Source organism: Apodemus sylvaticus, chromosome 22, assembly GCF_947179515.1.
Source record: "Apodemus sylvaticus chromosome 22, mApoSyl1.1, whole genome shotgun sequence".
Taxonomy (NCBI): Eukaryota; Metazoa; Chordata; class Mammalia; order Rodentia; family Muridae; genus Apodemus; species Apodemus sylvaticus.
The window spans coordinates 19,672,039-19,693,764 of record NC_067493.1 but is presented as its reverse complement, the minus strand read 5'-3'; the positions used below and the strand labels follow the sequence as shown (position 1 = coordinate 19,693,764).

General features: G+C 42.3%; 1 protein-coding gene across 4 annotated transcripts in view; it reads left to right on the top strand.

Moving 5' to 3' along the window:
- The first annotated feature begins 1,945 nt into the window (after nucleotides 1-1,945).
- Nucleotides 1,946-21,726, top strand: part of LOC127672555 (CD209 antigen-like protein E) — a 57,941-nt gene continuing 38,160 nt past the window's right edge. For 2 of the 4 annotated variants that reach the window (XM_052167734.1, XM_052167736.1), the window contains exons 1-6: nucleotides 1,946-2,052; nucleotides 2,153-2,239; nucleotides 2,769-2,858; nucleotides 3,323-3,409; nucleotides 4,497-4,583; nucleotides 5,418-5,501. In XM_052167734.1, coding sequence (XP_052023694.1) covers nucleotides 2,001-2,052; nucleotides 2,153-2,239; nucleotides 2,769-2,858; nucleotides 3,323-3,409; nucleotides 4,497-4,583; nucleotides 5,418-5,501 — 487 coding nt within the window. In that variant the 5' untranslated portion in view covers nucleotides 1,946-2,000. Of the gene's footprint in view, nucleotides 2,053-2,152; nucleotides 2,240-2,768; nucleotides 2,859-3,322; nucleotides 3,410-4,496; nucleotides 4,584-5,417; nucleotides 5,502-6,820; nucleotides 6,908-7,389; nucleotides 7,542-8,853; nucleotides 8,964-10,036; nucleotides 11,247-21,726 lie in introns of those variants that run through there. The other 2 variants (XM_052167735.1, XM_052167738.1) reach the window with 2 other exon arrangements.

Genomic DNA, 21,726 nt, shown 5'->3' with positions numbered 1-21,726 from the left:
AATTTACAATCTAGTTTATTTGGCTCAATCCAGCTGGACAGGTTTTCTGAAAGCAAATTCAGCCTCATCACCCTGCACATCAGAGTCTCCACAACATACAGAGTTCCAGGACAAACAAGCAAGCCTCACAACCCCTCACTATTCCTTTGACGCTTACAACATGCTCGCTCCCATTCTTTTCCTAATAGACAACCTGACTGTCGGCATTCCTAGGAAGCCTCTCTGGTGGGCATCATGTGCCACCCCAACCTGTTAGCTTTACTAGAAAGCTCCCTTAGGGCTTGCTCAGAGCCCTCTTCCACCCTATGGGGAAGGACCTGGGTTGAGACCTGGAGCTCTTTGCCCTAACCCATCCTTCATGTTCCCTCTTGAGTTTTTCTCTCTGAAAGGGTCTGACTGGTGATCAGCGGTTGGGAGAGTCCAGAGTGTCCTTCAGAGGAAATACTATTTTCCCAGACTCCTCCTGCCCCATCAGCTGAGCAACCTTCCCAGTTAGGAATTACTCTGAACACTTAGAATCCATGAAGAATGGGCCCTATAATAGTACTTGTCCAGCTCTGGCTAGTACACACGGTAGACACAGGCATCCCACACACCATATTCTTAAATCTCTTTCAGGTCCCAGCCCCAGGTTATACTTTGAACATTTTAAACAGAGACAGGAGACTCCAAGTCTGCACTTAGACCAATAAGAGACTTACAAAGCAAAGATAATGAAAAAAAAAAAACTTTATATCAATGTTATTTTTCAAGCAGTTGTTTCCTAGGATCATCTTGCTCACCTAGCAGAATTATATTTGTCTCAGGAAGAAAGCAAGGGGCTATCTGGCAGGTCAGGACTTAACACTAGCTGTCACTATAGAGGTGCTGATGTAGAAGATGGACCTAATGGCTGTTTTAGATCACTGTTGTCTTCTTTGTACTGGAAATGGACTCAAACAGCCGTTATATCCACGTGAACAAAATTTTTATATCCTAGACTCATTCATGGCTTTAGCTTCTCTAACGGGCCTGGTTATCATGCTGCTCACCTTAAGTTTTGAGATAGTCTGTCAGTGAACCTGGAACTACCAATTTGACTAGGTTAGTAGATCAATGAGCTCCTGTGGTCGTCCTGTCTCCACTTCTCACAATACTGGGGTAACCAGTGAGTGCTGCCACATCTGGCTTTTTACCAGATGCTGCCACATCTGGCTTTTTACCTGAGTGCTGGGATCTGAACTCAGGTCCTCTCCCTTGTACAACAGCACTTTACCCAGAGAGCCACCTGGCCAGCTTGGTTTGTTGTCCCAACATTCTACGATTCTGATATAGCTGGGGAACGTATCATTTCATCCTTGGAACTATTTGATTCTCCTTGGTTTACAACATAGAAGCAGATTACCCACGTTCAATCCTCAGCTTCACTGTGAACCAGCTGTCTGACTATTATTAGACAGTTGCCTAGTCTGGCTATTATGCAGTTTCCCAGCTACCACAGCGCAACGAGGTTTGAGGACTGATCCCACTCAGCAGTCAGAAGTCCTGACAACAGCAGCTGAACAATTGACAGGTGCATGAGAACAGCAAAGTCAGCAGAAATCTCCATGGATCAGGCAAAGCAAGATAGCCTGGAGTCAGAACGGTCAGAACGGCAGAGGAATTGGGAAGATGGGATATTGCTTTCAGCATAGGTGAACAGGGCATAACAAAGTAGATTTGTTGTATTGGCTTTGAAATGGCACCCATAATTTGGTCACACCATGAACACACCAGTTCTTTCTGCTACAAAATCCGAATCTTCAATACCCCCCTTAAGAAACAAACAAACAAACAAACAAACAAACTAAATCTTGAGTTATCTTACATGAGATAAACTGTGTCAAAGGTGCAGGCTCTCCCTCAGGCTCTTCTGCAATTCATGGGCTTCCTTTTTCCCCTTCCGGAGTGAAAGGACATTTAGAGAACATCAGGATATAAAAGCTGTGGTCTCCAGCATTCCTGCACACCAGGGGACGGTGATGACCATGAGTGACTTCACAGGAGCCAAGATGCAGCCTTTTAATTCCATGGGTGAGGCTAAGATGGGATTCTGGGAGCTTGGTAAGGGAAGTCAGAGGGATCTGCTCAGAGCTGAGCCCACCCAGTCTTCACTGATGCTCTCTTTCCTCAGAGGATGACGAGTTGAAGGTCAGTGACAGCAGGTATTCTATCAAAAGCTCCAGACTACGAGCAAATTCTGGAATCAAGAGTTTGGCAGGTACAACATGGTGGGGGGGGACTGAGGAAAAGTGGACAACCCTCTTCAAAGTGGGTCTTCAGGAGTTGAAGGCTAGGACTCTGGACTTCTTCTTCCTGGGGAGAGAGTGGCTGGACAAGGAATGGAGGGCGACTGGGAAGGCTGGGGTAGATGGTTAGGGGAGACATCCCAGGCTGTGGGAGGAGGGGTCTAGGGAAGGAAATCATTCTCCATGGGAAGGAGGAGGGTAGGACACGAAAACTTGGGCTATGGTACGGTGGAAGTTGGGACAGGGAATGGAGGGTCCTGGAAAGATGGAGGGTAAAGCAAGGAATTAAAAGTCTTGGGGAAGAGGAATCTGTGGAAGGGAGCTGAGGGTGTGAGCAGGGGGAGGCTGGATCATAGGCTGTGAGGAGACTGAGGCCAGGGGATAAGACCGTGGCCCATGGGGAGGTAGAATCTGAGTCTAGAGTCACATGCCAGGTGAGAGGGGGCGCTGATCATCTGTTCTGTAACCAGGTTACTAAAAAATGCACTTTTTCCCTGGAAGGATGCCTGGGGCACAGCCAAGCCCCCTTGGTCCTGCAGCTGTTCTCCTTCCTGTTCTTGACTGGGCTCCTACTGATGGTTCTTTTCCAAGGTCAGGCACAATGAAGGGCTAAGCTATTGCAGGACCTTCTGCTAGGGCCTTTCTGGGTCTGGGAGGGAAATGGAGAGTGTAGGTGGGTGCCATATCTTTAAAGGTCATTCCCATCTCGGGTGTAGGACAGAATGAGTAAGGAGAGATGGGTGGATCGAGGGTCCATTTCTCCTTATGGCTCAGGCTTTTCTGAGTGGTAGGTTTCCTAGTCTTCAAACAGAATTAAGGAAGACATTAATGAGAAACTGTCTCAGACCCTGGAGTGCTGCCGTGAGCCTATAGTCCCAGCTACTAGGGAAGCTGAGGCAATATGAGCATATTCTTTGCACCAAAGAGTATGAGAGATTGACAGCACAATGAGACCCATCTAAAAAAGATAAAGAAAAGACATAATGTATCTGTGCAGGACTTGACACATAGGAAGTATTTAATGATGAAATTCTTTTTTTTTCTCTTCCTCACAGTCTCCAAAACCTCAAACACCCAGGGACAGGAGGAACCAAAGGAAGAGAAGATTCTCCAGGAACTGACCCAGCTGACAGATGCACTTCGTGAGTAACCACCAACAGGAAGTGTCCTGGCCTCAGGAGGGCTCTGGGAAAAGGGGTCAATTTTCCCAAGTTGTCAGATCTCTTTGATCCTCAGTTTTCTCAATTCTGTGAATTAAGACCACAAGATTAACAATGACCAAAAAAAAAAAAAAAAAAAAAATGGTACTTGGTATCAATATGGGTTGTGCACACAGTAGGTTCTCAGTGTCTACAGAGGCTGTGTACACAGTAAGCACTCAATATCCACAAGGGTCATATACATAGTAGGCATTCAGTGTTCCCAGAGGGCATGCACATACTTGGCACACAACACGTACTGTGCATGCAGAAGACACGGCATATTCATTGGGTCCATAACCACATGGACTCATTCACAGGACTCATTCACACAGTGAGTACTCAATTAGACAGTTCTCTTGGCCTCTGTTCTGATTGCCAATCAAATTCTCTCAGTCTAGAGGATCATACTTGGGACTCCTGGTGCTGGGGGTTAGGGGTGGGAGGTGTTGGGAAGTAGAAAGGGGAATGTTTCCCTAGGATGCTGTGTCACTCTGGAGGGCCTGAAGCTAAAGTAGACAAAGAGCATAGCCATCCATTGGTGGGTTTATTCTGACCTGCCTCCCCTGAGATTGGATGTTCTTCTGGGCGCTCCATTTCCCAGTCTTCAAAGGAGATAAAACAAACTATCCATCAGAAACTGTCCTAGATCCTGGAATGACAGCAGCTACCTGTAGTCTGAGATACTGGGGAAGCTGAGCGAGGGATGGCAATTTATGTGCAGGAGTTTGAGAGAAGCATTGACACCAACTGAAACTTGTCTAAAGAGCAAAATGGCACATGAGCCAGCAGACAAAAGTTAATTTAGCAGACAAAAGTGCTTGTTTCCAAGCCTGATGACCTGAATTCAATATCTTGAACTCACATGGCAGAAGGAGAGACTCCTCAAGTCTTCCTCTGACCTCCATGCACACACACATGCATACCCCCTCACCCCCATGATAAATGCTTTTTTAAATGATACAATATCCCTGGAGACCAGTGAAACATGGTAGGTGTTACTAATGACCCTTTTTTTTTCTTGGTACAGTGTCCAGGATCCCTGTCTCCCAAGGGCAGAATGAGTCCATGCAGGAGAAGATCACTGATCAGTTGATGCAACTGAAAGCTGAACTTTGTGAGTGATAAACCAGCAGTCCAAGGCCTTGGGTCTGTAAGGGCCAATTTTAAGCCATCAAACTTCTTTGAGACTCAGTTTCCTCATCTGTAAATTGAAACCACAAAGCAACAACAAGGATAATATTTGCTCCTTACAGGGACTGTACACATAGTAGGCACTCACATTCCCAGGGCTTGATCACAGGGTAGGCCCTCAGTGCTCCGACGAACCATGCATACATACCTCAGGCATCTAAGGTTCACAGTCGTCATATGCACAGTGTAAACTCAGTGTTCACAGTGCTGTACACACAGTGGATATTCAAGCCAATGTCTTGGCTCCTATTCTGAACTCTCTATTTCTCCTGTCAGAGGAAGCAGATAGGGACTCCTGGGCTTTCCTGGGATTGGGGGGATTTATGAGGCAGAGAAGGGAGTAGTTCTCCAGAGTGCTGTGTCAAGGGAGGACCTTCACTCTGGAGGGCCTGAAGGTTGAAGAGAAAAGGAACATAGGCATTCACTCAAGTGTGGGCTCATTTTAACCCCCAACCCCAGTTCCAGGATTAGACGCCTTCTGAATGTTTACTTCCTCAGTCTCCAAAAGAGAGTAAACATGACATCAATCCAAAACCATCCCAGAAGCCAGGGTGGTAACCTGTGCCTACAGTCCTAGCCACTGGGGAACTGGAAAGGGAATGCTCATTTGGGCCAGAATTTGCAGCAAGTGTGGTTTTTTGTGACACAGTGTGGTTCATAAAATATGACATAAGATCTCCCAGGGACAGGCAATGGCACGTTGTAGCTGTTTAATAATGGCAGTTTGTTATTTTTCTCTTTGTTTTTCTTGGCACAGTGTCCAGGATCCCCATCCTCCAGAGGCAGAACGAGTCCATGCAGAAGATCTCTGACCAACTGACGCAGCTGAAGGCTGAACTCCGTGAGTGATCAGAACCCAGAGGTTCTGAGGCTTCCAGCCACTATAGGGGTCAATCTTCTTGAGTCGTCAGATGCATTTATACCTCAGATTCTTCATCTGTGAATTGAGGCCACAAGCGACAGCAAGGAGAGCACTTGACGTTTGCAGAGGCAGGCACCCAGTATGCATTCAGTGTTGATAGGGGCCATACACACATTAGGTACTTGGGGCTTATAAGCACCATGCATACCATAGGAACTCAATGTTCAGAGGGACATGCACACAGTAGGTACTATGTGTTTGTAGGGACCATATACACACTAGGCACTCAACATTTACAAACCCTGCATTGCTCAGGTTCTCTGGAAGAACGGATTCTATAAAATGAATATTTATCAAAAAGACTCTCCTAGATTAGTTTACACGATATGGTCTAACAAGTCCACGGTAGCTGTCTCCATGCTGCAGAGGATGAGAACATGGCAGATGCCCACCCCTTGAGTCTGGGTGCCTCTGAGTCCTGATCTGGGGCTTGGAGGATTCCTGGAAAGCACAGATTATCAGGCCACAATAAAAAGCTGAAGTTGTGAGGATGAAGATCAGCAGAAGACAGATGCACCAGAGGCGGTATCTTTCCACCAACCAGAGGGTACCTGGTAGATCCTCTGGTAGATGGAAAGATGGACAGACAACAGCAGTCCTGACGTTCTCTCAGGTCCTTCATATCTGGGCCAGCACTGGAAGGTGTTCCTTATCCTGTTAATCTTTCCTAGAAACAGTCTCACAACCATGCCCTAAGGTGCATCTCTTGGTTTGTTCAAGATATAATCATGTTAACATCAACTGTGCCATGAGTGCAGTAGGGACTCCATTTTCACCAAATTTGTGCACATAGTAGGCAGTCAGTGATCACAGGGACTGTGCACAGAGTCTTCACACAATGTTCTTGGAGTTATACACAGAGTAGGAACTCAATATTCATAGGTAACATGCACATATTAGGCACTTAGTTAACTCAGTCTACTGGCCTCTGTTCTGAGATCTAAGCCTCTACTTCTCACATATAGAAGAAAAAGTGGAGTCAAGACTCCTGGGTGTTAGCTCCCCAAATCTTTATAAGGAAAAACTATCCCTGACTCTGGGTTGGGGCACTTGCCTGAAATCCAAGCTCCTCAAGAGGTCAAGGGATGCTGTACCCTAGGAGTTTGAGAGGTTTAGACAAGAGGGTGAGCTCCACGTCAAAGGAGAAATTACATAATGTCCATGGGGACACAGTTCCAGTCAATGTACTCAGTAGCTGTTTAATAGCTGCAATTCCACCCTCTTTATCCTTGACCCAGTTTCCAAGATCCCCAGCTTCCCAGTACAGGATAATTCTAAGCAAGAGGAGATCTACCAACAGCTGTTACAGATGAAGACTGAACTCCGTAAGTGAACAGAGACCAGAGGCCTCTGGAACCTCAGGCAGTCATTTCTCTGGGTCAATTTCTTTGAGTTCTCAGACATCTTTGAACCCCAGTTCCCTACTCTAAAATGGGTCTATAATGTAGCAGCAAAGATTGCAATTGCTATTTAGAGGGGTTGTGCAAACAGCGGGCACTCAGTGTTAACAGGGACTGTGCACACACAGTGAACACTGAGTGTTCATAGTTGTGCACACTTCAGGCACTTTAGTAATCACAAAGGCCATGAGTTCATCTCCTACCCTCTGTCCTAAACTTTATTCCCCACTTCTTCCAGTCTAGAGGAAATGGAGCTAGGATTCCTCTGAGTTCCTCTAGAGTTTCAAAGGGGTATAGAAAGTAGGGAAGAAATGGTTCCCCAGGATGTTGTGTAGAGGCCCTGATTCTAGAGTTTGAAAGCTAACCAGGCACAAGATCACAGACATCCTAACCCACTTCTCCAACAGTCCGCCTGTGTAGACTCTGCCCTTGGGACTGGACATACCTCCTAGGAAACTGTTATTTCTTCTCCAAGTCCCAGCGGAACTGGAATGATGCCGTCACAGCTTGCAGAGAAGTGAAGGCTCAACTAGTCATCATCAATAGTGATGAAGAGCAGGTACATCTGGTGGGACTCCGTCATTGTCTGGTCTGTGAACCTGGCTCCTGCTCACGTGGGATTAAGATAATTTGCCAAAGTTATGTGAGGAAAAGAAGAGAAGGGGACCTTGAGCTCTTGGCATACAACTATGTTCTGAACATCTGTGAGTGCTTTGAGGACTAAAACGCAGTGGATATCATCTCTCTGCTGGTCACTATTTAGTCACCTGCTCTTGGAGAGATAAAAGTCTTGGTGTGCAGGCTGGTTAGATAGCACAGCATACAAAGACGCTTGCCTCTAAGCCTCATGCCCTGAGTTCAATTCCTAGGACCCTCATGGTAATAGGAGAGAATCAGCTCTTTAAGTTGCCCTCTGTCAGACATACCTACACTTGGCATATGCCCATCCAGACATAGAATTAGACATAATTATAAGAAAAAATTAAGTCCTGATATTGGCCTGCTTCACAAGCTTGAGGACCTTGAGTTCAAATCCCGAAGATAGGGTATGAGGTGAGATGGCTCAGCAGGTGAAGCCTGCAGTTGATGCCAAGCCTGACAACCTGAAATTTATCCTCTGAACCCACATGGAGAAAAGAGAGAACCACCCTACAAATTATCCTTTGACCTCTACATATGAGCTGTGGCATGTACACCCACACTCATATACATATACACATATATATACACATGCATAGATAAGCACACATACTCACACACATAATCTGATATGACATATAGTGCTTGCCAGTTCCCCTCATGTATTCTTACCATGGACAATTTTAAGTTTATGAAGAGATGCCACTGAAGAATTGAAAAGAAGGGGTATACATCTTAGGTAACCATGAATTGGCATGATCTGCTTCTATCACAGTAAAGCCAGTCATGAGGAAATTCTATAGACTCATTCTATAGACTCAGAATTTTTAAGAGCTATCCAGCAATATAAGCAGAATGGGAGATGTGGTGGACAGCTGTTTTAAATATATATATATATATATATATATATATATATATATATATATATATATATATATATATATAATTGCTATCTGGCCTGGAACTCACAGAAATCCTGTGTATTTCTGAGATTAAAGGCATGTACCTTCATGTCCAGCCAGCTGGATACTACCCTGTGCCAAGTGAATGTGCTGCCAATAGGCTAAAGATACAAAAATAGCTGACATCATCTAAGCACACATGAGTGTTCATGGTCTGATAGAGCAGAAGGGGAAAGATAAGATTGCGAGTAGAAGATTCTGCAAGAGGTTGGGGAGAGAAGCTGAAAGTAGAAAAGAGTCTCCCCTAACTCCCCGCCTCTTTACCTCCAGACCTTCCTACAGCAGACTTCTAAGGCTAAAGGATTGACCTGGATGGGCCTGTCAGACCTGAAGAAGGAGGCTACGTGGCTCTGGGTAGATGGTTCTGCTCTGTCATCCAGGTAGATCCAGGGAACAACCAGTAGAATGGAGTCGAGAGACAGGTCTCTGATGCTCTGATAGCTACCTTTGGGTCTCATCCTCCTCTCCCTGGTCTCTTCAGAATAAGAGCTGCCCATATTAGCTGATAAGAGGAAGTCTTCCTACCTATGCACAGATACAATATCAGCAAATCCCACCATCAAAGCAACAAGAGAAACTTCCCCCTGAAGGGTGTTGATTTTAATGTAGGCTATTAGTAGAAAATACAAAATAAAGCAAGGCCACAGGGTGAGAGAAATATCAACATTGAAAGAAGGCTTGTTGGCTTGGGGATATAAGTATGTTCATAAAGCAGCACAATGTTTGATCCCCAGCACTGCATAACCTGGTACGGTGGTCCATGCCTGTAACCTGACAAGTTAGGAAGCAGAGGTTCAGTGTTATCTTTAGCTACATAATGGGTTCTGAGCCAGCCTAGGCTACACGAGACCCTACCTCAAAAATAAATGTTTTGAAAAGGGGAGATACAAAGGAAGGAAGGGGGAGGGAAGAAGAGAAAATGGGAAGGAAATGTAAGGAAGGGGAAGAGGACAATAGCTTAAAGGTAGTTTACAAGGACGCTCACCAATCCCACAGCACACAGAGAGATCATGGAGAAGAACCACAACAAGTCAGAATAAAAAGGAAGGATACATTGTGGGAAAGAACCTTTACTTTGTTGTCTATGCATAAGAACAGTAGAGACAAGCTTAGCATATGTTAGTTTACCATTTTAGCGTTCTGATCCCTAATTGTCTGGCGCTTGGTATGAGGCAGATTTATTGTGGACCAGAGTACAAGACCCCAGTAAGAAAGGTGGGATCCAGATTGATTGGTTTACATCAAAAAACCACACTCTTTCAACATAGGGCATAGCAAGAGTCAGAATCCAAAGCCAACTGGCCCGGGCATGCCCCTATCTCCAGAGTGAGGCCCATCTACAGTAGGCATTCTGGAAAGATGTGGAGATATTGAGTTTCAGAAAGCTAAGAATGTGGCATGGTTCAGAGCAAGCCGCTGGAGCAGACTAATGTTTTGCTGACTGACTTTTCAGATTCCAGAAATATTGGAATAGAGGGGAACCCAACAATGCTGGTGAAGAAGACTGTGTCGAATTTGCTGGGGATGGCTGGAATGACTCTAAATGTGAGCTCAAAAAGTTCTGGATCTGCAAGAAGTCTGCAACCTCATGCACTGAAGGCTAGCTCATCTCAGCTTCTACCTTCATGATACTCTGCCAGGGAGATGGATGTGCCTCAGTTCCGTGCCCGCTCCTTTTCCCTGTCTGTTGGACTCAGGATGTTAAAAAAAAAAAAAAAAAAAAAAAAAAAAAAAAAAGCCCTGGGATTCTTTTTTTATCAGATTCTTCATCCTCTGCATTTACCCTTGTTTCATTTCTGTTGGTGTGATAAAATGCTCTAACAAAAGAACAACTAAGAGAGAAAGGGGTTATTTTATCTTACATTCCAGACGACAGCAGGGAGGTCAGGATGGCTGGAACTTGAGACAACTGCTTACACAGCCAGGAGCAGACAGAAGTGTGTGCAAGCTAACTCACCATTTGCTTATTCTCAGTTCCATTTTCCTACTCCTACAGTGTAGGACCCCTGCCTAGGAAATGCTGCCATTCATACTGGCTAGATGTTCCCACCTCTGTTAACTTAATTAAGGCAATCCCCCACAGTCTTGTTCACAGGCCAACCCAGTGCAGGCAATTCCCCATTGAGACTCTTCCCAGGTGACAATTAAACTGACTGTCTCCTAGGGATTCACTCACTATTGTCTTTTTGCTTTCAGGTTGCTCTGGGCTTAGGGCCCACTGTTGTCCCCCACTTCAACCTGAGGGGGGATGCATTCAGGACCTGGGTGTTTTCTGCTAATCTTCTCCATCTTCCTTGCTGAGATACATACACTCAAAGGCCAGAAGAAGATATTGGTATCCTTGATAGCGCTTCACTTTATTCCCTTGAGACAGGAGTTGGAGGTCATTATTTTTCAGCAAGGCTAGCAACCTGAAAGATGCAGCATTTTCCCGTCTCCACTCACCTCCTAAATGGAGTTACAGGCACATGTGGCCACCCACACACCCACGCACGTACTCACACACGCACGCACGCACGCACGCACGGCCCTTAACAGTTACTAGGGCTCCGAGCTCAGGTCCTCTTTTTTGCACATCAGTACTATTACCCACTAAGCATCTCCCCAACCCTTTGTCCATTATCAGGTAGTCTAGTCTGTAATAAAGTCCTGACAAAATGCAAGCTGGGACAGAAAGTGATTGTTTGGCTTACAATTCTAGGTTTCAGCTCATCCCTGCAAGGCTATTAAGGAAGGAATTTGAGTCAGGTAATCATATTACATCCAAATGCAGTGAGAATAAATTGCCTGCATACCTAGCTTTTTCTACTGCAAGACAGTCGCCCAACTCCAGAGAATGGGCTGCCATGTTAGGATGGGTTTCTGTTCAGTTGACTTGAGAAAATTCCCCATTGGTACTTCTGCAAGCTCACCCAAAATAGACAACTCCTAGGTTGTGTCAAACTAGAAACTAAAGCCAACTATCACATCAAGTCATATCTGCCTTGTCCTCTGAGACTTGATCCTATCCCTGCATACTCCCATTCTATGTGTTCACTTTCCATCAACCTGCCTAAAAACTTTTGGCTAGGAACCTTCCCAGGCCTCTGTAATCAATTCATCCTGCAAACTAAAGCATGATGAGGGAGATAATTCTTCTTCTCCATCTATGAATTCCAGGCATCATCACATAAATATTTCAGCTCAGGTGCTGGAGAAATGGCTCAGCAGTTATGGGTGAACTCATTGCTCTCCTAGAGGAGCATAGCTCTCTGCATCCATTACTAATGAAACTAAAGCCCCAGGGAATCTATCACCCTCTTATGGCTTCCATGGACATTTGAACTTATGTGGGGAACACACACACACACACCCAGATTGTATATATTATATATAATATATTGTATATCATATATATATGATACATGCAATGTTATATAAACAAGTATATGTATATGTGTATGTGTGTGTGTGAGTGTGTGTATGTATGTGTATGTATATGTGTATGTATATATGTATATATGACAGCTGCTTCCTGTCTTGGAGATGTCATGGTGGATACTGAGAGGATTTCCAAGATTTCTCCTCAGAAAAGAACATGTTTCCCCTACTACTAGATATCCTGTCAGAGATAGCTGTGACCTGTCAATATGTCAATGCTTAGTCTCTGATGTAAAGAGCTGCTTTTTCCAACATGAGACTCATGCCTGGGGCAGCTCAGGTATATGGCACAAAGCTGATGTCTTCTTCTGTTTCTTAGTTCCTCTTTCTCTTAACAAATGTGTTAGCATTACTTTTTCCATGTGGTATCTTGAATGTACTTATCATTCTTTTCATTCCCAAGTAGTCCTTCTGGTATCACACAGGGCTGGTTTGTGTTAGATTAAGAACCTGTATCTTTAAGATCTTTTAAGGTCTCCCAGCCTGAAGTAACCAGGCAACCCCTCTTCTCCTAAAGCTGACCAGCTCTGTGGGGGGAAAACTGAAACCATCTCAAAGAGAAGAAGCAATCACAAAACAAAGGAAACCTCATCATGCCACGCCTCTCCTGAAGCCTGGCGCCTAAGGACTTAGGATATGACAGAGCCTATAAACAAATTCACTCCCTACCTCTGAAGTCCTGACCTTCAGTAATGATAAGACTAGAAGCCAGCAAGCAATGTGTTATCCTAGAGAGAGTAGCTGGTAAACTCAGTAACATTCCATTGGAGAGAACTGATTTTTCCCTTTGCAAGTGGGTGTCAGTTGCAAAAACATTCTCTGTTAGGGGCTATCCACGCCCATCTTACTGCTGGGAACTCCATCTGGTTGGAACCTGGGGGATTCTGCACACCTTCCCACCAGCTCACTTGAGTCAAATAGCTCCCTTTCCAGGTGCATACGTGACCATCTGCCTCCACCACACATCAGCCTTGTACCTATATGTTCTTCTTGCTCTTTCCTGCCTCTGGAGTCCTCTCGACAGTTGTTTCTCTGTTTTAAAGGTTGAACACCATACACTTCCTCAGCCTCTTCTTCTTATGAGATAGGTCCCTCTCTCCTGCAATTATAATACGTAGCTTTGTTTTGTTCCATGCTACTCATCATTTGTTTTAACATGATAATTCACAGGAAGCAATCTGTTTATCACAGACTTTTTTTAAGTCTAGGGTTTTTTATTTCTATTAAACTAATCACATTTATTTTAAAATATACAATGCAATGTTGACATTTTTTAAGTCGTCAAATAATTTATAATAGTTAAATGCCTCTTAAATATACACGATGCCTTCTGAAGCTAAGAGTAATATGCACTGAACCAATTTTTAAAATCTATTTGGAACATTAAACATGATAGAAGTAGAAAAAAATCTCTTATGAAGTCCTTTATGAAAGAAAATTATGAAAAGTTCCTGATTAGACAGAAGCCATTCCATCTCCAAGGGAGAATACTTGGAATAACTGTGGCTTCATAGAATGAATTAGGTAGTGTTCCTTCTGTTTGTATTTTGTGGAATAGTTTAAAAAGTATTAGTATTAGGTCTTCTTTGAAGGCCTGATATAATTCTGTACTAAAACCAACTGGTCCTGTGCTTTTTTTGGTTGGGAGACTTTTAATGACTGCTTCTATTTCTTTAGGGGTTATGGGACTGTTTAGATGGTCTATCTGATCCTGATTTAACTTTAGTATTTGGTGTCTGTCTAGAAAATTGTTCATTTCATCCAAATTTTCCAGTTGTATTGAATATAGGTTTTTGTAGTAGGATCTGATGATTTTTTTGAATTTCCTCATTTTCTGTTGTTATATCTCCCTTTTCATTTCTGATTTTGTTAATTTGGATACTGGGTCTGTGTCCTCTGTCTGGTTAGTCTGGCTAAGGGTTCATCTATCTTGTTGATTTTTCTCAAAGAACAAGTTCCTGGTTTTGTTGATTCTTTGTATAGTTCTTTTTTTTTTGTACTTGGTTGATTTAAGCCCTGAGTTTATTTCCTGCCATCTACTCCTCTTGGGTGAATTTGCTTCTTTTTGTTCTAGAGCTTTCAGGTGTGTTGTCAAGTTGCTAGTGTTGAAGGGAGTTGGGACTTTTCAGAATCCATAGCTGAGGCAGCAAGCAGACTAGATCCAGGGCATGCTGGACAAGCTTGTAGCAAGGTTGTGGTTGAGCCATTTCACAAACAGTCCGGCCATAAAAGATAAGGGGCATGCCTGGGAAAACTCCTAAGGGTCATACACTATCTGGACTAGAGTCTCCTGTCTCCTGTCCCTTAGATACAGTTTAAAATGACCTTCCTGCTAACAAAAATAAACCGCCCTCCTACATTGCTGATGGCCCGATCTGCACGTATGCCAAAAAACAAAAAACAAAAAACAAAAAACAAAAAACAAAAAACAAAAAACAAAAAACAAAAAAACAAAAAAAACCCAAAAACCACCCTGCTCGCCAGAATCTCCCGCCAATGTTTAAATCAGCAAATCTTGTGTAACAGCGCCAACCCACCCGTGACAACCCCCCTGACTTTTCCTATATAAACCCCTAACTTTTGAGCTTCAGGGTTGACTCCTCTGTCTCCTGTGTGAGATACGTGTCGATCCAGAGCTCTGATAATAAACTACCTCATGCATCAAGTCGGTCTCTCACATTTCCTTGGGTGTACGTTATCCTAAGAGTAGAGTGGGGGTCTCCCCAAAAGGAGGTCCTACAGTGTATGCTCTCTCCAATTTCTTTTTGGAGGTACTCAGAGATATGAGTTTTCCTATTAGTATTGCTTTCATTGTGACCTATAAGTTTGGGTGTGTTGTGCTTTCATTTTCATTAAATTCTAAAATGTCTTTAATTTCTTTATATCTTTCTTGACCAACTTAACATTGAGTAGGGAGTTGTTCAGCTTCCATGTGTATGTGGGCTTTCTGATGTTTTTGTTTCTATTGAAGACCAGCCTTAGTCTGTGGGATCTGATAGGATGCATGGGATTATTTCAATCGTGTATCTTTTTAGGCCTGTTTTGTGAAAAATTACATAGTGAATTTTGGTGAAGGTACCATGAGGTGCTTCAAAGAAAGTATATTCTTATGTTTTACGATGAAATGTTCCATAAATATCTGTTAAATCTATTTGGTCCATACCTTCTGATACTTTCAATGTGTCTCTGTTTAGTTTGTGTTTCCATGATCTATCCATAGATGAGAGTGGAGTGTTGAAGTCTCCCACTATTGTTGTGTGAGGTACAATGTGTGCTTTGAGCTTCAGTAGAGTTTCATTTACGAATGTGGGTGTCCCTGCATTTGGAGCATAAAAGTTCAGAATTGAGAGTTCTTCTTAGTAAATTTTTTTCTTTGATGAGTATGAAGTGTCCTTCCTTATTCTTTTTAATAACTTTTGGTTAAAAGTTGCTTTTATTTGATATTAGAATGGATATTCCAGCTTGTTTAGCTTGTTTCTTGGGACCATTTGGAAAATTGTTTTCCATCCCTTTACTCTGAGGTAGTGTCTTTATCACTAAGGTGTGTTTTCTATATCCAGCAAAGTGCTGAGTCCTGTTTACATATCCAGTCTGTTAGTCTATGTCTTTTTATTGGGGAATTGAGTCCATTAATGTTAAGAGATATTAAAGAAAAGTGATCGTTACTTCCTGTAATTTTTGTTGTTAGAGGTGGAATTATGTTTGTGCGGCTATCTTCTTTTGGATTTGTTGAAAGATTACTTTCTTGCCTTTTCTAGGGTGTAGTTTCCCTCATTGTGTTGGCATTTTCCATCTATTATCCTTTGTAAAGCTGGGCCTGTAGATGGATATTGTGTATATTTGGTTTTGTCATGGAATATATCATTTTCTTTGTCTATGGTAATTGAGAGTTTTGCTGGATATAGTAGGTTGTGCTGACATTTATGTTCTCCTAGGATCTATATGACATCTGCCCAGGATCTTCCAGCTTTCATAGTTTCTGGTGAGAAGTCTGGTGTAATTTTGATAGGTCTGCCTTTATATGTTACTCGACCTTTTTCCCTACTGCTTTTAATATTCTTTCTTTGTTTAGTGCATTTGGTATTTTGATTATTATGTGACAGGAGGAATTTCTGTTCTGGTCCAGTCTATTTGGAGTTTTGTAGGTTTCTTGTATGTTCATGGGCATCTCTTCCTTTAGGTTAGAGAAGTTTTCTTCTATAATTTTATTGAACATATTTACTGGCCCTTTAAGCTGGAAAGCCTTGCTCTCATCTATACCTATTATCCTTAGGTTTGGTCTTCTCATTGTGTCCTGGATTTCCTGGATGTTTTGGGTTAGGACCTTTTTGCATTTTGCGTCAATGTTTATTTTGCATGTTGTGTCAATGTTTTCCATGATATCTTCTGCACCTGAGATTCTCTCTTATATCTCTTGTATTCTGTTGTTGATGCTTGCATCTATAACTCTGGATCTCTTTCCTAGGTTTTCTATCTCTAGAGTTATCTCATTTTGTGATTTCTTTATTGTTTCTATTTCCGTTTTTTAGATCCTGAATGGTTCTGTTCAATTCCTTCACCTGTTTGGTTGTGTTTTCCTGCAATTCTTTAAGGGATTTTTGTGTTCTCTCTTTAAGGGCTTCAAGCTGTTTACCTGTGTTCTCCTGTATTTCTTTAAGGAAGTTATGTATGTCCTTCTTAAAGTCCTCTATCATCATCATGAGATGTAATTTCAAATCAGAATCTTGCTTTTCTGGTGTGTTGGGGTATCCAGGGCTCACTGTGGTGGGAGAACTTGGTTCTGATGATGCCAAGTAGCATTAGTTTCTGTTGCTTATGTTGTTGTCCTTGCCTCTCACCATCTGGTTATCTCTGGTATTAGTTGGTCTTGCTGTCCCTGACTGTGACTTGTCCCTCCTGCAATCCTCTCTGTCAGTACTCCTGGGAGACCAGTTTTCTCCAGGATGAATTTGGATATGGAGTGCTGTGGCACAGGATCAACTCCAGGCACAGACAGAAAACTGTCCCAGGCTGCTCCTCAGTTCCTATGACCTGAGGGCTCTGGGAGGGTCCCTCTGAGCAGAAGTGGTGGTCTTACCTGTGCTCACAGGTGAGTCAGCACTCCCAAGAGACCCTCACGACCATTTTTGTTGCTATTCATTATTTTGATCTTATTCATTCTGACTGAGGTAAGGTGGATTTTGAAGTAGTTTGAATTTGCATTTCCCTCATGACTAAGGATGTGAAACTTTTTTATTTTTATTTTTTAATTGATTATCTGAAAATCCCATATCATATACCCTTGAAGCACTCACCTCCATTTTTTCCCATGTCTACCTCCCTCCTAAAAAAAAAAGGACAAACCATGTCCATTTTGTATTGTCCATATACTCATTGGAGCATGGTCAAATTCCTAGTGGCCAGCTCCAGGAGAAAAGATAAGTCCTTTTTAGCCTGCATCTACACCAGAAGCCATCAACTGAGAGTCATGTTGTGGAAGGGAGGGACAGGGACAGTTATCTTGTGCCCATGGGCAATTAACATGGCTTCAGAAAGCATCTCAGATCACAGATAACTGAGTGGGTTTCTGCTCAGAGGGACCTGCCCAGAGCCTCTTATCTCAACTGAACATCTCAACCTCTCACCATTCCTCCTCCATCCTGACATTTGTATTTCCACTCTCCCCTGGATTTAATATCTGGGCCCACAACTTCACCTGAAGACTCTGTCTCTACATTGTTACTAGAAACTCAAGAAGACTCCTGCTCTACCAGAGGCCACACCAGTACCAGGAACCCAAGAAACCTCTGTTACCTGGACTGTCAGAGGGCATTCCAGTTCCAAGAACCCCAGAATTCCAGAGGTCAGTTCACAAAGGCCACCAAACCATCAGACAGATATACTGGACATCAGAACAACCCACATATACTCATGGAAACTGAACAACTTTTTACTCAATGTATTACTCCAGGTTCTCTAGAGTCACAGAATGTATGGACAGTCTCTATATAGTTAGGGAATTTGTCGATGACAAATAACTATGATAAATCCCTTAAGATTATTGAAAATCATATTTAGAAGGTAGTTTTTCAATATGACCATTTGTAAGTTTCCTCCTGGTATATGACCTTGCCAGCTATGGATTTTTGGCCAGATTTTGTACCAGTCATGAATGGTACAAGTCCATGAATGGACTACATGAACCTGCAGTCCAACTCCCCAGCAATGGTCAGCAACAGCTGTGGATGGAAGTCCAAGGATCTAGCATTTGCTCAGTCCCACGAGGCAAGGAAGAGTGAGTGAGTCTTCCTTCTTCCAATGTCCTTATATAGATCTCCAGCAGAGGGTGTGGCCCAGATTAAAGTCATGTGCCACTGCACCTTTAATCCCAGATGACCATGACCTTGGAGATCTCCTTGTCTTAATCTTCTGGAATTCATAGCCACTATGCTTTCAAGATCTCCATGCCAAGATCCAGGTCAGAAACTTGTATCTCTCAGCCTCCAGATTAGGATCATAGGTGAACCTTCCAATTCTTGATTGTAGTTCATTCTAGATATAGTCAAATTGACAACCAGGAATAGCCACTACGCTCAATGATCATGTGGTCAGGGAATAAATAAAGACAGAAATTAAAGACTTTGCAGAATTCAATGAAATTGAAGGCAGAACATATTCAAACTTATGAGACACAATGAAATCACTGTTAAGAAGCAAATTCATAGCACTAAGTGCCTTCATAAAACTGGAGAGATTTCATACTAGCAACTAAGCAGAACATCTGAAAACTCTAGAACAAAAAGAATCAAATACACCCTAGAAGAGTAGATAGCACAAAATAGTCAAACTCAAGGCTGAAATCAATCAATAGAAACAAAGAGAACAAAACAAAGAATCAACAAAACCAACAGCTGGTTCTTTTGTGAAAATCAACAAGATAGACAAACCCTTAGCCAAACTAACTAAAGGGCACAGAGACAGTGTCCAAACTAACAAAATCAGAAAGGAAAAGGTAGTCATAACAACAGGGACTACAGAAATTTTAAAAATCAGGTCTTACTTCAAAAACCTATACTCCACAAAACTGGAATCTAAACAAAATGTATGATTTTCTAGACAGATACCAACTACCAAAGTTAAATCAAGATCACACCATCCAAACAATCCTATAATGCCTATGGAAATAGAAGCAGTCATTAAAAGTCTCCCAACCAAAAAAAGCCCAGGGCCAGATGGTTTTTGTCTCAGTTATGGTTTTACTGCTGCAAATAGACATCAGGACCCAGGTAACTCTTATAAGGACAACATTTAATTGGAGCTGGCTTATAGGCTTAGAGGTTCAGTGCATTATCATCAAGGTGGGAACATGGCAACATCCAGGCAGGCATGGCGCAGGAGGAGCTGAGCGTTCTATGTCTTTGTTTGAAGGCTGTTAGTAGAATACTGGCTTCCAGGCAGCTAGCTCAAGGGTCTGAAAGCCCACAACCACAGTGACATACCTGCTCCCACAAGGCCACACATACTCCAACAGGGCCACATCTACTCCAGCAGGGTTATACCTCCCAACAGTACCACTCCCTCCACCAAGCATATATAAACCATAACAGTTTTACTGCAGAATTCTACCACACCTTCAAAGAAGAGCTAACACCAATACTCCTTAAACTATTACACAAAATAGAAACAGAAGGAACATTACCTAATTCATTCTATGAGGCCACAGTCACCCTGATACTTAAACCACACAGAAACTCAACAAAGAAACAGAATTTCAGACAAATTTCACTAATTGACATCAACACAAAAATATTCAATAAAACTCTCACAAACAGAATCCAAGAACACATCAAAACATCATTCACCATGATCAAATAGTCTTCATCCCAGGGATGCAGGGATGGTTCACACTACAAAATTCATCAGTGTAATCCGCCATATAAACAAACTCAAAGAAAAAAGCACATGTCCATCTCAGTAGATGCTGAAACATCCTTTACAAAGTCCAGCACCCTTCATGTAAAAGTCTTGGGGAGATCAGGGAACCAAAGTACATACCTAAATATAATAAAAGCAATATACAACAAGCCAAGTCAAGAGCCAAGATCCAATTAAATGGAGAGAAACTTAAACGAACTCCACTAAAATCAGAGACAAGACAAGGCTTCCCACACTTTCCCTGTCTATTCAATATAGTACTTGAATTTCTAGATTCAGCAATTAGACAACAAAAGATCAAGGGGATACAAATTGGATAGGCAGAAGCCAAAAAAGTATCACTATTTACAGAAAACATGATAGTATACATAAACAACCCCCAAAATTCTACCTGAGAACTCCTATAGCTGATAAACACCTTCAGTAAAGTGGCTGGATAAAAAATTAACTCAGACAAATCAGTAGCCTTCCTTTATACACAAGATAAACAGGCTGAGAAAGAAATCAAGGAAATGACACAACACCCTTTACAATAGCCACAAATAATATAAAATATCTTGGTGTAAATTTAACCAGGCAAGTGAAAAATCTATATGACAAGAACTTCAAGTATCTGAAGAAAGAAACTGAAAAAAAAAATCAAAGGACAGAAAGATCTCCCATGCTCATGGATCAATAGGATTAATATAGTAAAAAGGACCATCTCACAAAAAGCAATCTACAGATGCAATGCAATCCTCATCAAAATTCCAATGCAATTTTTTATAGACCTTGAAAGAGCAATTATCAACTTTGTATGGAAAAGCAAAAAACTCAGGATAGGCAAAACAATTCTGAAAAATAAGAGAGCTTCTGTAGGAATCACCAACCCTGACCTCAATCTGTATTACAGGACAATAGTAATTTAAAAAAAAACTGCATAGTATTGATATAGAAGCAGAGAGGTTGATCAATGGAATTGAACCAAAGACCCATAAATAAACCCACACACCTATGGACACTTGATTTTTGACAAAAAAAGCCAAAACCATGCAATGAAAAAATAGAAAGCATCTTCAACAAATGGAGCTGGCATAACTGGATATCTGCATGTAAAAGAATGCAAATACATCTATATTTATCACCCTGCACAAAACTCAAGTCCAACTAGGTCAAAGGCCTCAACATAAAACCAATACACTAAATCTAATAGAAAAAAAAATAATAGACTTGAAAGCATTGGTACAGGAGACAATTTCCTGAACAAACACCAATGACTCAAGCTGTAAGATTAACAATTAATAAATGGGACATCATGAAACTGAAAAGCTTCTGTAAGTCATAGGATACTGTCACTATGACAAAAAGGCAGTTTACAGATTGGGAAAAGTTCTTCACTGACACTACATTGGATTGAGAGCTAATATCCAAAAGATATGAAGAACTCAGGAAGCTAGAATCCAACAAACCAAATAGCCCAACCTATCCACAAAATTTTTGATCCAAAATTTGTTCTGTCTAAAAGAAATACAGGGACAAAAATGGAGTACTGCCTGAGGAAATGGCCAACCAATAACCAGCTCAACTTGAGACCCCTCCCACAGAGAAGCACAAATCCTTGGCACTATTAATGATGATCTGTTATATTTGCAGACAGAAGCATAGCATACTGTCCTCTGAAAGGCTCTACACAGCAGCTGTCTGAAACAGATACAGATACCCAAGCCAAACATTGGATGGAGGTCAGGGACTCTTATGGAAGAGTTGGGGGATCGGTTGAAGGCCTTGAAGGGAATAGGAACTCCACGGAAAGACCAACAGAGTCAATAA